Raw genomic sequence first — 11,597 nt, 5'->3', positions numbered from 1 at the left:
ACAGTGAACACGACTCCAAATGTGGTCTGCTGCAGGATGCAGGTGGCTGTGCTGGGCCGGCCAATGAAGAGCAAGGAGCAGAGGAAGCAGCAGGTGAGGGAGATAAGCAGGGTGTAGCTGAGAGCCCGATTGTTGGCCTTGACGATGGGAGTGTGTCGGTGCTTCACAAAAAGCCCAAGAACAGCAGCTGTGAGGACAGCGAGACTCAGGGTGGTGCCAGCCAGAGCCTTCCCCAAGGGATCTTCATAAGCCAGAAACGTCACAGCTTTTTGGAGGCAGCGGTTTTTCTCAGTGTTGGCGTACTGATGATCTGGACATGTTACACAATGATTCATATCTAGCAAAAATTAAAATTGTCACTAGTCTACCTTTATTATTTCTTTTTCACAAACCCATACCCAGAAACTTATTGTAGTTGAACTAAATTATCACTTTTTAAATTTTTTCTTTTCTTTCTCTTTCTCTTTCATTTTCAGTACTTGAGATTAAACTCAGAAACTGTTCACTGAGAACTATTACCAAGTATTTTAAATTTTATTAGTTTGAGAAAGGATCTCCTTAATCACCTTATTGTCAAGGGTCCCATCATACTTAAAACTCTCTTGCCTCAACCTATAGTGCTGCATCACATACCTAACTGTTCCATTTCTTTCTAGACACAAAATAAAATGATAGGACGATCATGCCCCAGGCGCATGGGCGCACACAATCCTTGGGGGGCAGATCTACCAGAACCCTGAAACCTAGGACAAAAGGAGCCAAGCACAAAGGCACACACATGCTTTTGTCAGGAGGACCATTTGCACACTGAGGACAGTCATGACAGCAGGACATTGGGTATGCAGACAAACATGCTTTTGGAGGGTGGAGTAATTAGCAAGATCAGCAACTTGAATTGTCTGAAACAGCAGGGAGGAGCCAACAGGGGCTCGGGAGGACTCTACCAACATAAGACCACTCCCAGCCCCCACATCAAGAGACCAAGGTCAGCAACATAGCCAGCATATTTCTAGATTCTAACATGGACGCTATCACAGAACTGTAAACACCAGGGGTATTTCATGACTTTTTTTCTCCCTTGTTTTTTTGATTAGCTATCCTTTTCCTGTCTGGTTAGATATCGTGTTGTTTTGTTTTGTTTTTTGTGGTTGTTTTTGTTTTCATGCTTTTTTTCCTGCCCCTTCCTCTGGTCTCCTTTTTTCCTTTCTTCCTTTTCTTCTTTTCTTTTTCATCCTCCTTCACTTTTTTCCTTCTTTTTTCACTGTCTAGGTTTCCTATGTGTGTTTTTTCTTTTTCTTCTATTGATCCTCTTTCTTTTTTTTTTTTTTTTTTTTTTTTTTTTTTTTTTTTTTTTTTTCTTTTTTTTTTTTTTTTTTTTTTTTTTTTTTTTGGTTTTGGTTTTTCTCCGGTACCGGGAACTGAACTCATGACCTTGCGCTTGCCAGGCAGGCGCTTTTGCCACTGAGCTAAATCCCCAGCCCCGATCCTCTTTCTTTCTTTCCTCAACTACTTCTTCAATTTAAACTTTCAAATGAGTAAATATTGTCTCTTCCCTTTCTGATTACTCCTTTGTATTTTATTTCAAGCTTTCTCTCCTCTGTCCTCCAGTTTCCCTAAACTCAAGTGATCATTCTTTGACCTCCAGCCTTCACTCTACTGTATTTGATTTCATTCATCATTCTATCCTGTTTCCTACCAATCTTAACCCTATTGCCCCACACGGTAGGATAAAATCACTCCACTAAGGTGAAAATAATTGCATACAAGTACATGGTATATGTTTGATTTTGTTATATAACTATAAAGGTTGCTCCTGTGGTCAGAGGTAGCTGGTTAATGGTTAACGTAGTTTGTCAGTAGTTAAACTGTACTTGAAACTACTGTTATTACTGACTGTTCTACTTTAGCCATGATGTCACAGATGTTATAATCAGTTTTTCTCCCTGTATGATGACACTGTGGTTATATGAGATCATAATTATCACCACAACTTGGTACCAAGGGACTGGGTGCAGAGCCAAACAATAACTTTGCATCCTTTATAAATTGGGAGGGTACATTTTTGGGATAAGTGGAAAGAACCACCTACATTTAGAGGACATCCCTGAAGAACAGACATCTCTTAGGGAAGCCTCAGTACTAGTGATAAAACTGTCATAAGAAACTGGCAAGCATCAACATAGAGAACAAAATAAAGTGAAACAGAGAAAATACAAACTGACAATATGCAGAAGCAAAATGCACTCCTGACCTCCAGCCCACCTAGGAAAAGCCCAGACTCATTCAGATAGAAGAAATTGGAAATCAAGCACTGGAACTTTCTGAAATGGTAGCAACAGAAGTAAAAAAAGAAGTGGAAAAGTCTAGGGAGAAAATAACCTCTCAGGCACAAAAATAAACAAGGCTTAAAATCAAAGATATTAGAGAAGACACAGATAAAAGAATAGATGAGGGCTAGTAGTATAGCTCAGTTGTCCAAGTACCTGCCAGCATTACTGCACAAGATCCCGAGTTCTATTCCCAATACCAAAAAAAAGAATAGATGAGCTTAGAAATTGATGGAAACAAAACATTCTCAACATAGGAAAGAAATGGAATCTATGCAACAGTTCTAAACAGAAGTCCAAGGAATTAAAGCTTCTTTGAAAGTATTTGCAACAGATTTAAGTAGAAGATAGAATTTCAGATCTTGAACGCTGAATTACAATTAGTGATCACGAAAAGAAAGACATCTTAAAAATAGTAAGAAGACCTGAAAAAATCAATCCAACAGCTACAAGATGAAGCAAAGAAGAATAATATAAGATTGATTGGGGTCATTGAGAAAGCTGGAGACAACACAAGTGACATAACAACTTTTCACAGAAATAATGGCAGAAAACATCCCAAGCATGGATAAAGAACTTGATATACAAATAAATGAAGCATACAGAACTACAAACAGCCATGACCAAAATAAAACTGCACCAAGACATATAACAATAAAGATTCCAGAAATTTAGCACAAAAGCAGAATATTAAAAGTGGTTAGAGAAAAGAAACAGATCACCTATAAAGGAAAGACTATGAGAATCATGATAGTCTTCTCAACACACACCATTAAGTCAAGAAAAACTTCGAGTGAAGGACCTCAAATCCCAAAAGAAAACAATTTCCAAATTAGATTGATGTACCCTGCAAAACTATCTTTCAAAATTAATGGTGATACCGGAGAAAAACCAAAAAAAAAAAAAAAAAAAAAAAAAAAATCTTTCAAAATTAATGGTGAAATAAGATACTTCCATGACAAAGAACAACTGAAGAAATTCATGAACACTAAACCAACCCCACAGGCTGGGCATGGCAGCACATGCCTGTAATCGCAGTACTCAGGGGGTTGAGGCAGAAGGCTCAGGAGGATCATTACAAGTTCGAGACCAGCCTAGGCTACAAAGTGAGCTCAAGACAAGCATGAACTCCATGGCCAGACCCTGTCTCAAAAAGGCAAAAAATAAACAAACACAAGAAAGCCAACCTTACAAAGACTACTAAAAGATATTCTAGACAGAGATAAAAATTACTACAATTCCAAGAACAAAGGAAAGAAACTACCAGGGAGGGCAAGCAGTTAAACAGAGGGAAAAAGCAGGGAACCAACATCAGGAAAATAACATGACAAAGAAGCCAGTACATATCAGTTATAACCATCAATGTAAATGGTCTCAATTCACCAATCAAAATAAGCAGACTGGCAGAGTAGATTAAGAAACAAAATCCAACAATATACTGCATACAAGAAAAACATTTAATTTAAAAACATATTCATAGACTGAAAGTCAAAAGATGGAGAACAGTCTTTCATGCAACAGGAACTCAGGAAAATCAGGAGTAGCTATTCTATTTGCCAAAAATATGAACTTCAAACCAAGGATGATCAAAATAGATAAAGAAAGTCACTACTTACTTCTTAGGGGTAAATTTCAAGAGAAAGAGACAACATTCATAAATATGTATGCACCAAAGATGGAAGCACCCAACTATATAAGAATTATTAATAGACAAGAAAAAGCAAATAAGCAGTAACACAATTGTAACAGGACAATGTAATGCCCCACTGTTACAAAGAGATAGATCAACTAGACAAAAAATCACCAAGGAAATATCAGAACTGAACGAAACCTGTGAACAAATGGACCTAGTAGATGTTTTCAAACTGTTCCACCCAACATCATCAAAATACACATTATTCTGAGCTGCATATGGAACATTCTCTAAAATGGACCATGTACTAGCCCCAGAACATGCTTAAATAAATGCAAAGGATTTTAAATTATCCCATACTTATTATCCAACCATAGTGCAATGAAATTGGAAATTAATGGCAAAAGAAACTGCAAAAACTCAATAAACACATGGAAATTAAATAACACCCTCCTAAACAATCAAGAGAGTCACATATGAAATTAAGAAGAGATTTTAAAATATCTACAACTAAACGAGGATGCAGATACAACATAACAAAACATATGGGACTCAAGGAAAGCAGCCATAAGAGGAAAATCTACAGCAGTGCAGTCTCACATCAGGAAAACAGAAGGAGCACAAATAAACAACTTATTGCTGTACCTCAACCTTCTAGAAAAAGAAGAGCAAGCAAACCCAAAGCTCATACAAGGGAGGAAATTATAAAGATCAGAGCAGAAATTAATGCAATTGAGACTAAGAAAATAATACAAAGAATTAATGTGTTGAAGAGTTGGTTCTTTGAAAGAATAAATAAAATTGATAAACCCTTATGCAATCTTATTTTTAAAACTTATACCAGCCACAACAACAAATTAGAAATTTTTCAGAAGGGAGGTGATCCCACCATGTCATAATTCACAAGAAATATAAATATTTCCAAAGTGTTACTTATGGTGTGTAACAGTCTCCAGTATTAGAGTTCTGTAAATTTCACAAAACACATTTCAACCCACATTCTCATATTATCTGCATTTTAATAACATAGCATTTCCCTTATGGATATTTGAATGTTCCATGAATAGTGAATATACCATTTTGATCACTTCTAATTAATCCCAACAAGGATTTATTCCACTTCTTTTCATTCTGATATAATACTAATGCTATCTCCTCTTTGAAAATGCCCATGACACTCTCCCCCCCTCCTCCTGAAATGTAGATATTGTCACATGTTAAATCCCTTATTCTGTGTGCATATCATCCTTGCAATTCTTTAGCATGGACTAATTCATGCTATAGGCTGTCACCCCACTCACCTATGCATTCTAGGAGAACCGGGATGAAATCATAGGATTTGAGATTGTGCCATTCTCTAAGTATGTTGTACAGCAAAGGCATCCCCATATCTCCAACCAAACTCAGTCTCTCTGAGCACCTGCTTTGTTTTAACAATAGTGTCAGGCCCTGGAAAAATGAAGTATGCCCAGCCCTTGTCTTGAGTGTAATCTTGCTGTGTTTCCAAAGAATGTAAAGAGTTGGCTTAAATCATACTGTATGTTAAACCTCATGATGGAAATAGAACTTAGGTAGCTTTGGGGTAGGGGAAGAACTTGTCTTGAGAATATAATGCTTTTAATGGGACTAGAAAAATAAATCAGTGTGGGTAAGTGTGGTGGTGCATAACTGTTATCAGAGGGAATCAATGGACTGAGACTAGTCTATCACAACTTTGAAGCAGTTTGAGGAACATTAGTGATACTCTCTCTAAATAACAAATAAGAGTAATATGGACATATATTATTGATAAAGAACACTCTGGTTCAATCCCCAGCAATGCAAAAAATGGTGAACAAGAATGAGATAAAAGGAGTTGGGGATGTAGCTCAATGGTAGAGTGTTTGCCTAGCATGCACAAGACCCTGAGTTCAATCCCCAATATCACCCAAAAAAGAAAAAGAATGAGATAAAAGGAAAATGAATCAGAGTACAGTTGAAAAGGAAAAGTGAGTTTTCAAAGTGGGCAATAGCACTCAGTACAACAAAAAATTTGGTAATTGAAGTATTTGGTTAATAATATCCCTTCATTATTGCAGACTGATCAGGTCCACAATTTCCCAAATGAGTGTATAGCAAAGGCTAAATAAAAAGAAGCAAATGGAATAATTTCAGGGCTCCAGGAAGATCAAAGCCCTCAGGACTAAGACCAAGACCTTCCCTAGGTGGCCCATACTTATTTTATTATCAGAAGAAGGGAGGGGAGTACTCAAGAAGGGTGGAATTACTCAAGGACTTCTCCAAGTAAGATATTAAATTAATCCTTAAAAAGGATTAAGTTAATCCACCCAAGAGTGAGATGCCTGAGGCTATAGTCTTTATCTAGTTGAGATTGGATCCAAGTGTCCTTGGGTGTGATTTTGTCTTATTCTCTGGGGCTTTCCAGCTTCATCTGCCATTATAGGTTTTAGTAGGGATTAGCGACTCACAGAGGTTCACTTGCTATAAGTCTGTTGCCCACTTCCAGACAAGTGTCCTAGGCTTTGGACAGATTCATAAGTAAACATAAAAAGTCAGTTGGTTAATTTAAGTCCTACTCAGGGCTGCTTCATAGTGATCTCCATCAGTGAAGGCGGAATTTTTCATCAGTATCATTTACAAGATGTTTTCCACTTTGTAGATGGAGGGAGTGAATATAACATAGAGTGAGAATTTGTCTAGAAGGCAAGCTTTTACCTGTGTCATTGGCAATCTCATTGTCTGCACAAGGGGTGCAATCAAAACAGCAGGCAGCCTTTCCCTCCTGAGGGCTTTTCCTAAATCCAGGACTGCAACTCTCACTGCATACCGAGCGGGGAGTCTAAGGAAAAAATATTTGGAGGTAACTTCTTTGACTTTCACTTACTTGTTTGGAGTGAGAGGAATAAACTTAATTTTTATACATACATAAGCAAAACTATATAATTGCATGCCAAATTTATTTCATAGTATGAAACACATATTTAAAAATATAATTAAGTAAATGCATTTCTTTCCCTCATCAGAAAGTGTGTAAACAAGATTTTTCAAACTGTAAATTGAGTTGATCAATTTCCACATGGGGCTATTCTATGAGGAAAAATTGGAAGCGCAAACCTATGACAATATTTAGCTTACTTGGGTTAAGGAAGTGCATAATGATTATGTCCAACACACCTCTGTAATTTCTGTGGCCCACTCTATCATGTCCTCAGATAAAATCATTTTTTGGCCATGTGGAGCATGTGAACAAAACGTTCCCAGTTTAACCTTTTGTCTAAGGCCTTCTGGAAAATTCCAAAAATTGAGAATATCATACTCTGAATCTGGCATCCTTCTGTCATCCAAGTTCACTTGGTCTCCAGCAGGATTGTTAAATTGGATGTTCTTCAGAAAGCGATGTAGCTAAAAGAGACACATCATCCTATGTAAACAGCACTCCATGAGTAATACAGAAAATATGGATGGGAGAAAGTTCCTAAGTGTCATTAATCCCTTTTATGTGAACCAACTTGGACACTGCTGTCTACTAAATTAGATCACATGAATGTCTAAGGACTAAAATGTCACCATGTTCAAGAAATGTCAATTTTAGGGAAAAAATATTCTATGTAAGCTCATTTTTAAAAGGTACACAGTTGTGTTAGACAAAAACATCAACTGTGAAATAAAAGCTTTTAAAACCCACAACTTTCATTGTCTATCTGACTATTCCCATAGCATCTAGCAACAAAATGAGTTCATCAATATAAGAGTTTGTAGAATTAATAAAAAATTCATATAATATGTTCATTGCTGGGTTTAACCTCATTTAATTTTGAGTGACTACAGGTTTTCTAGTTGTCCTTTAAGAACTTCATAAGACCTTTTTAGGTGGACAAGACATTTAAATCCTGTACACAGAAGCAAGGAGCTGGCCTCCTGTTTCCTCCTCCCTGCCAGTGGCTCCTTGACTGAGGATCATTTCAACTCAGCTCAAGAATTACTTCCTCAACAATAAGTGTGATACACAATGCCTAGTATTTTTATAGGAATGATTCTAATATTCTTGGATGAAACATAGAGAATAATTAAGAAAGGTGCCATGATGTTGTTGCATGCCATCCAAGGGAAGACACATTACCTGCCAGGGGGGAAACATCCTCACTTGTCTGTTTCTCATTGGCGGCCTTTGTACTTCTTCGGAAAGCATCGCATGAAGGGCATGGGCCACAGCATACACAGCATTGTATATATTGTAGCTCCTGTCAGTCATGACTGCGTCAAAACGATTTGGAGGCAACCAAGCCACAGAGGCATTAGGTGTGCAGTTCTTCAAGGAGCAGTCAGTCTCAGAGAATGAGCAATGGAAGTTCTTGGACCAATATATAATAAGGTAAGTGTCTTCTGGGTATTTGAAAGGGGTAACTGCCTGGACAAAATTTTTGAAACCTGAAATCTCTTTGCGGTGGTGTGAGAAAACAAGAGTCCCATGGAATGGGTCAAGGATGAAATCTCTCCCAGACAGGTCAGCATGCCATTGTGAGTTTGTCACCCAGACTTTCCATGTCACTAAGTTCTGCACTATGTTGTAGTTTACACCATGAGTACTATCAGTATCATAGTAAACAACCACCACATTGACTGATGATGTATCTGCAGTCAGGATATCGTGTTTCTTCGTAGCTGAGAGATATGACACAGCCACAGTTGACACCATTTTCACAAAGGCTGCACAGACTCTGTTCCTGTCCATCTCAGCTCTTATATCTGAGAGAAACTGAAGACCCTTGTGGCCTTCTGTGATGAGCAGGCCCACCCAGGTCCAGTGGAAATGAAGCATCAAGGACACCATGCCAAGGGCCAAATGCGTGTCCTTTGGGGCCACCTGATAGAGAGAAGGATACTGGCCACTGTCAGTAAGCACAGGATCAAATGAGCCAAAGGTAACCTAAAGGAAAAAAAAAAAACACTGAAGAATGTTGACAGAAAGCACAGTAGTTGACCTGAAACATACTTAGCAACAGTTGGCAGTTGTAGATAGAGACATCTGTTCTGGCCTTTCTTCTAATCATCTCACTCCTTAAACACTTTTATAAAATGTAAGAGCAGAGTCAGACATTCAGACCATATCTTTGCTTTCTGTCTTCAAAAAGAAAAAAAAAATTGTGAGTAACTCACTCTCTATGTACAGATTCTAATGCATTATACAATTTGAAAGATGCATATCCCAGGCTCATTTTTAACCCTTTATGCTCCTGGTAGTTGAGGCACCATGGATGTGCTTCCACCATTTCCTGTCCCACCAACCCTCACCTGTGGAAATCTGTAGAGTTCCAGCAGTGGTCCGATCTGATCCGAGGTGCCCCATGACATTTCTGTCAGTACTGCTGCACACTTGCTTTCTCTCCTACATGTGTAATTAGGGATCTCTTGCTGTCCTGTGAGCAAAATGAAGGAATTCTCTAGTATCCTCCAATGACTGTAAATGAAAGTATGGAACTCATAGCCCAGAGAAATATTGGGTAAAAGATGAGGATTCCTGTTGATCTCTTCTATGGCAAAAGTGAAGACCAGGTAGTTCTGGTAGTTGTTGGGCATAAGCCTGCAGAGAGAGCACAGAGGTCTTAGGCAAAAGACTTGATGATCATCTTCCAATCCAGGTTCAATACCATTTATGACCTGAATGCTTGTGTTCTTCCCCCATATTCAGACCATCATAACATCAGCATGAATGTAATGATATGGAATTTTAATTTTTTGAAGGTAATTACGATTAGATGCATCCTGAAGGTGAATTTCTCATGAAGGCCTTTAGTGGCCTTACAGGACTGAAGGAAGTATTGATTCACAATTGTGCTACATGAGGACCATTGACAAGAGTCGCTCAAAAACTAGGAAGTAGATTCTCTCTTGATTTTTCTCAGCTTGTACAATTATTAAAATAAATGACTGCTGACTTAGCATTTATGGTTGGTCCAGTTGCTGGTTCATTTTATGCAGCAGGTTGAGAAAAGCAAAATCATAACTAAAGATAAATAATAAGTACATTTAATTCCTCTTTGGAAGAACAGAGTCCTATGAAGTCTTAAAATTTATAGTTCATGAAACTAAATTAACATGTCTTTAGAAGGACCCTTTACACCTCCACATATCTGGTGGAAATTTTTAAAAACAAAGATGCTATTGTGAAGGCTGTAGCTTCCCTCTCAGTGAATTTTTTTGTACATGAGTACAATTTCTCTCTCAGCGAATTTTTTTGTACATGAGTACTATTGATTCCTGAGTGGTTTTTGCATCCTGCTATACTACTGGATTTGGTTACTAAATCAGCAAGTCTTTTCTTGGAATTTTTGGAGTCTTGTATGTAGAATATCATGTCATCCACAAATAACTATAATTTAAATTCTACCTTTCCTATCATTAATCCTTTTATTCCTTTCTCTTGTCTCACTGCTCTAAGTTTCCCGAACTATATTGAATAGGTCCAGTGATAGTGGACATCGTTGTTGCTAATTTTAGAGTGAAAGCTTTCAGTTTTTGACCATTTTGTATAATGTTAGCTGTTGGTTTGACATAATGGCTTTTATCAGATTGAGATAAAGATACCTATTCCAATTTTCTGTAGGGCTTTCATCATGACTGACTTTTTAAGCATCTATTGATATTATCATGTGATTTTTGTCTTTGACTCTGTTAATATGTAGTGGATTGACAACTGGTGGTCAACTTATAACCCCCAGCTGAACTGAGTAAGCATAGTGCTGGGTGTGGGAGGCCCACCTGGGGACTGTTGCCAGCAGCATAAAAGGCAAAACTGGAGAAGAAGAAGTTAGGTTGTTGGAAGCTAACAGAAGCTGTTGAGGAGCTGGTGGAAGCTTGAAGGAGCTGTGGTTCTTTTGGAGGAGCTTGATATGCTGGCTTTCCTGATGAATTTGGCTGTTTTCATCCTTTGAGGAGCTCAGGACCTTGTTAGCACTAAGAATAACTTCGGTTCACTTTGGATGAGCTCTTACCCTCACTCTGAGCATTGCTTCCTGACTCCAGAGGGGAAGATAGCACACTGCCAGTCTCTGAGAGAAGCTTGCTGCATTGGCTTTCCTGATGGGAACTCAACCATCTTGATCATCAGAGGAGCTTGGGACTTTACTGTTGCTGAGGATGGCTGTGGTACTTTTCAGGGGAGCTCTGGTTCTCACTTTGCATATCATTTCCTGGCTCCAGTATAGATCCTTCAGCCTGCTAGCACAGATCCTTCATCCCACTGGTACAGACTTCTTAGATTCCACCACTGACCTTTGGAACTTCCCCACACAGATCCGTGAAACAGGCCTGCGTGAGATGTTGTTATGGGCTTTGGGCCTCCAGGTGGATTCATGGGAGGCTCTAGGTCTTCAGCTGGACTCATGCAGGACATTATTGTGGGATCCATGCCCTCAACTAGATTCCTTGGTCTTAGTGTGTGGACACATTTCCTGCACTCTCTTTGTATATGATTCTTTGGGTGACCATCGTAAAATAATCCTATAAATTATGTGTCCTATATTAAATTTTTCCTCCTGTAAACCCTGACTACAACAGTGAGAGAGATAAACTTTCAATACCTAGGGTTGAAAACTTCAATCCATCTGAAAAATAAAATAAGAATCTCAATACTTTCC

General features: G+C 38.3%; 1 protein-coding gene across 1 annotated transcript in view; it reads right to left on the bottom strand.

The window, feature by feature from the left end:
- Positions 1–11,597, bottom strand: part of LOC102019949 (vomeronasal type-2 receptor 116-like) — a 69,099-nt gene that overhangs the window by 34,241 nt on the left and 23,261 nt on the right. The window contains exons 4-8 of the mRNA XM_013507198.1: positions 9,253–9,541; positions 8,081–8,887; positions 7,135–7,362; positions 6,676–6,799; positions 3–337 (exon numbers count right to left, since the gene is read on the bottom strand). Coding sequence (XP_013362652.1) covers positions 3–337; positions 6,676–6,799; positions 7,135–7,362; positions 8,081–8,887; positions 9,253–9,541 — 1,783 coding nt within the window. The remainder of the gene's footprint in view (positions 1–2; positions 338–6,675; positions 6,800–7,134; positions 7,363–8,080; positions 8,888–9,252; positions 9,542–11,597) is intronic.

Source organism: Chinchilla lanigera, unplaced genomic scaffold (genome assembly GCF_000276665.1).
Source record: "Chinchilla lanigera isolate Chin_1 unplaced genomic scaffold, ChiLan1.0 scaffold00123, whole genome shotgun sequence".
NCBI classification, from domain to species: domain Eukaryota; kingdom Metazoa; phylum Chordata; class Mammalia; order Rodentia; family Chinchillidae; genus Chinchilla; species Chinchilla lanigera.
This window is presented reverse-complemented; position numbering and strand designations above follow the sequence as displayed.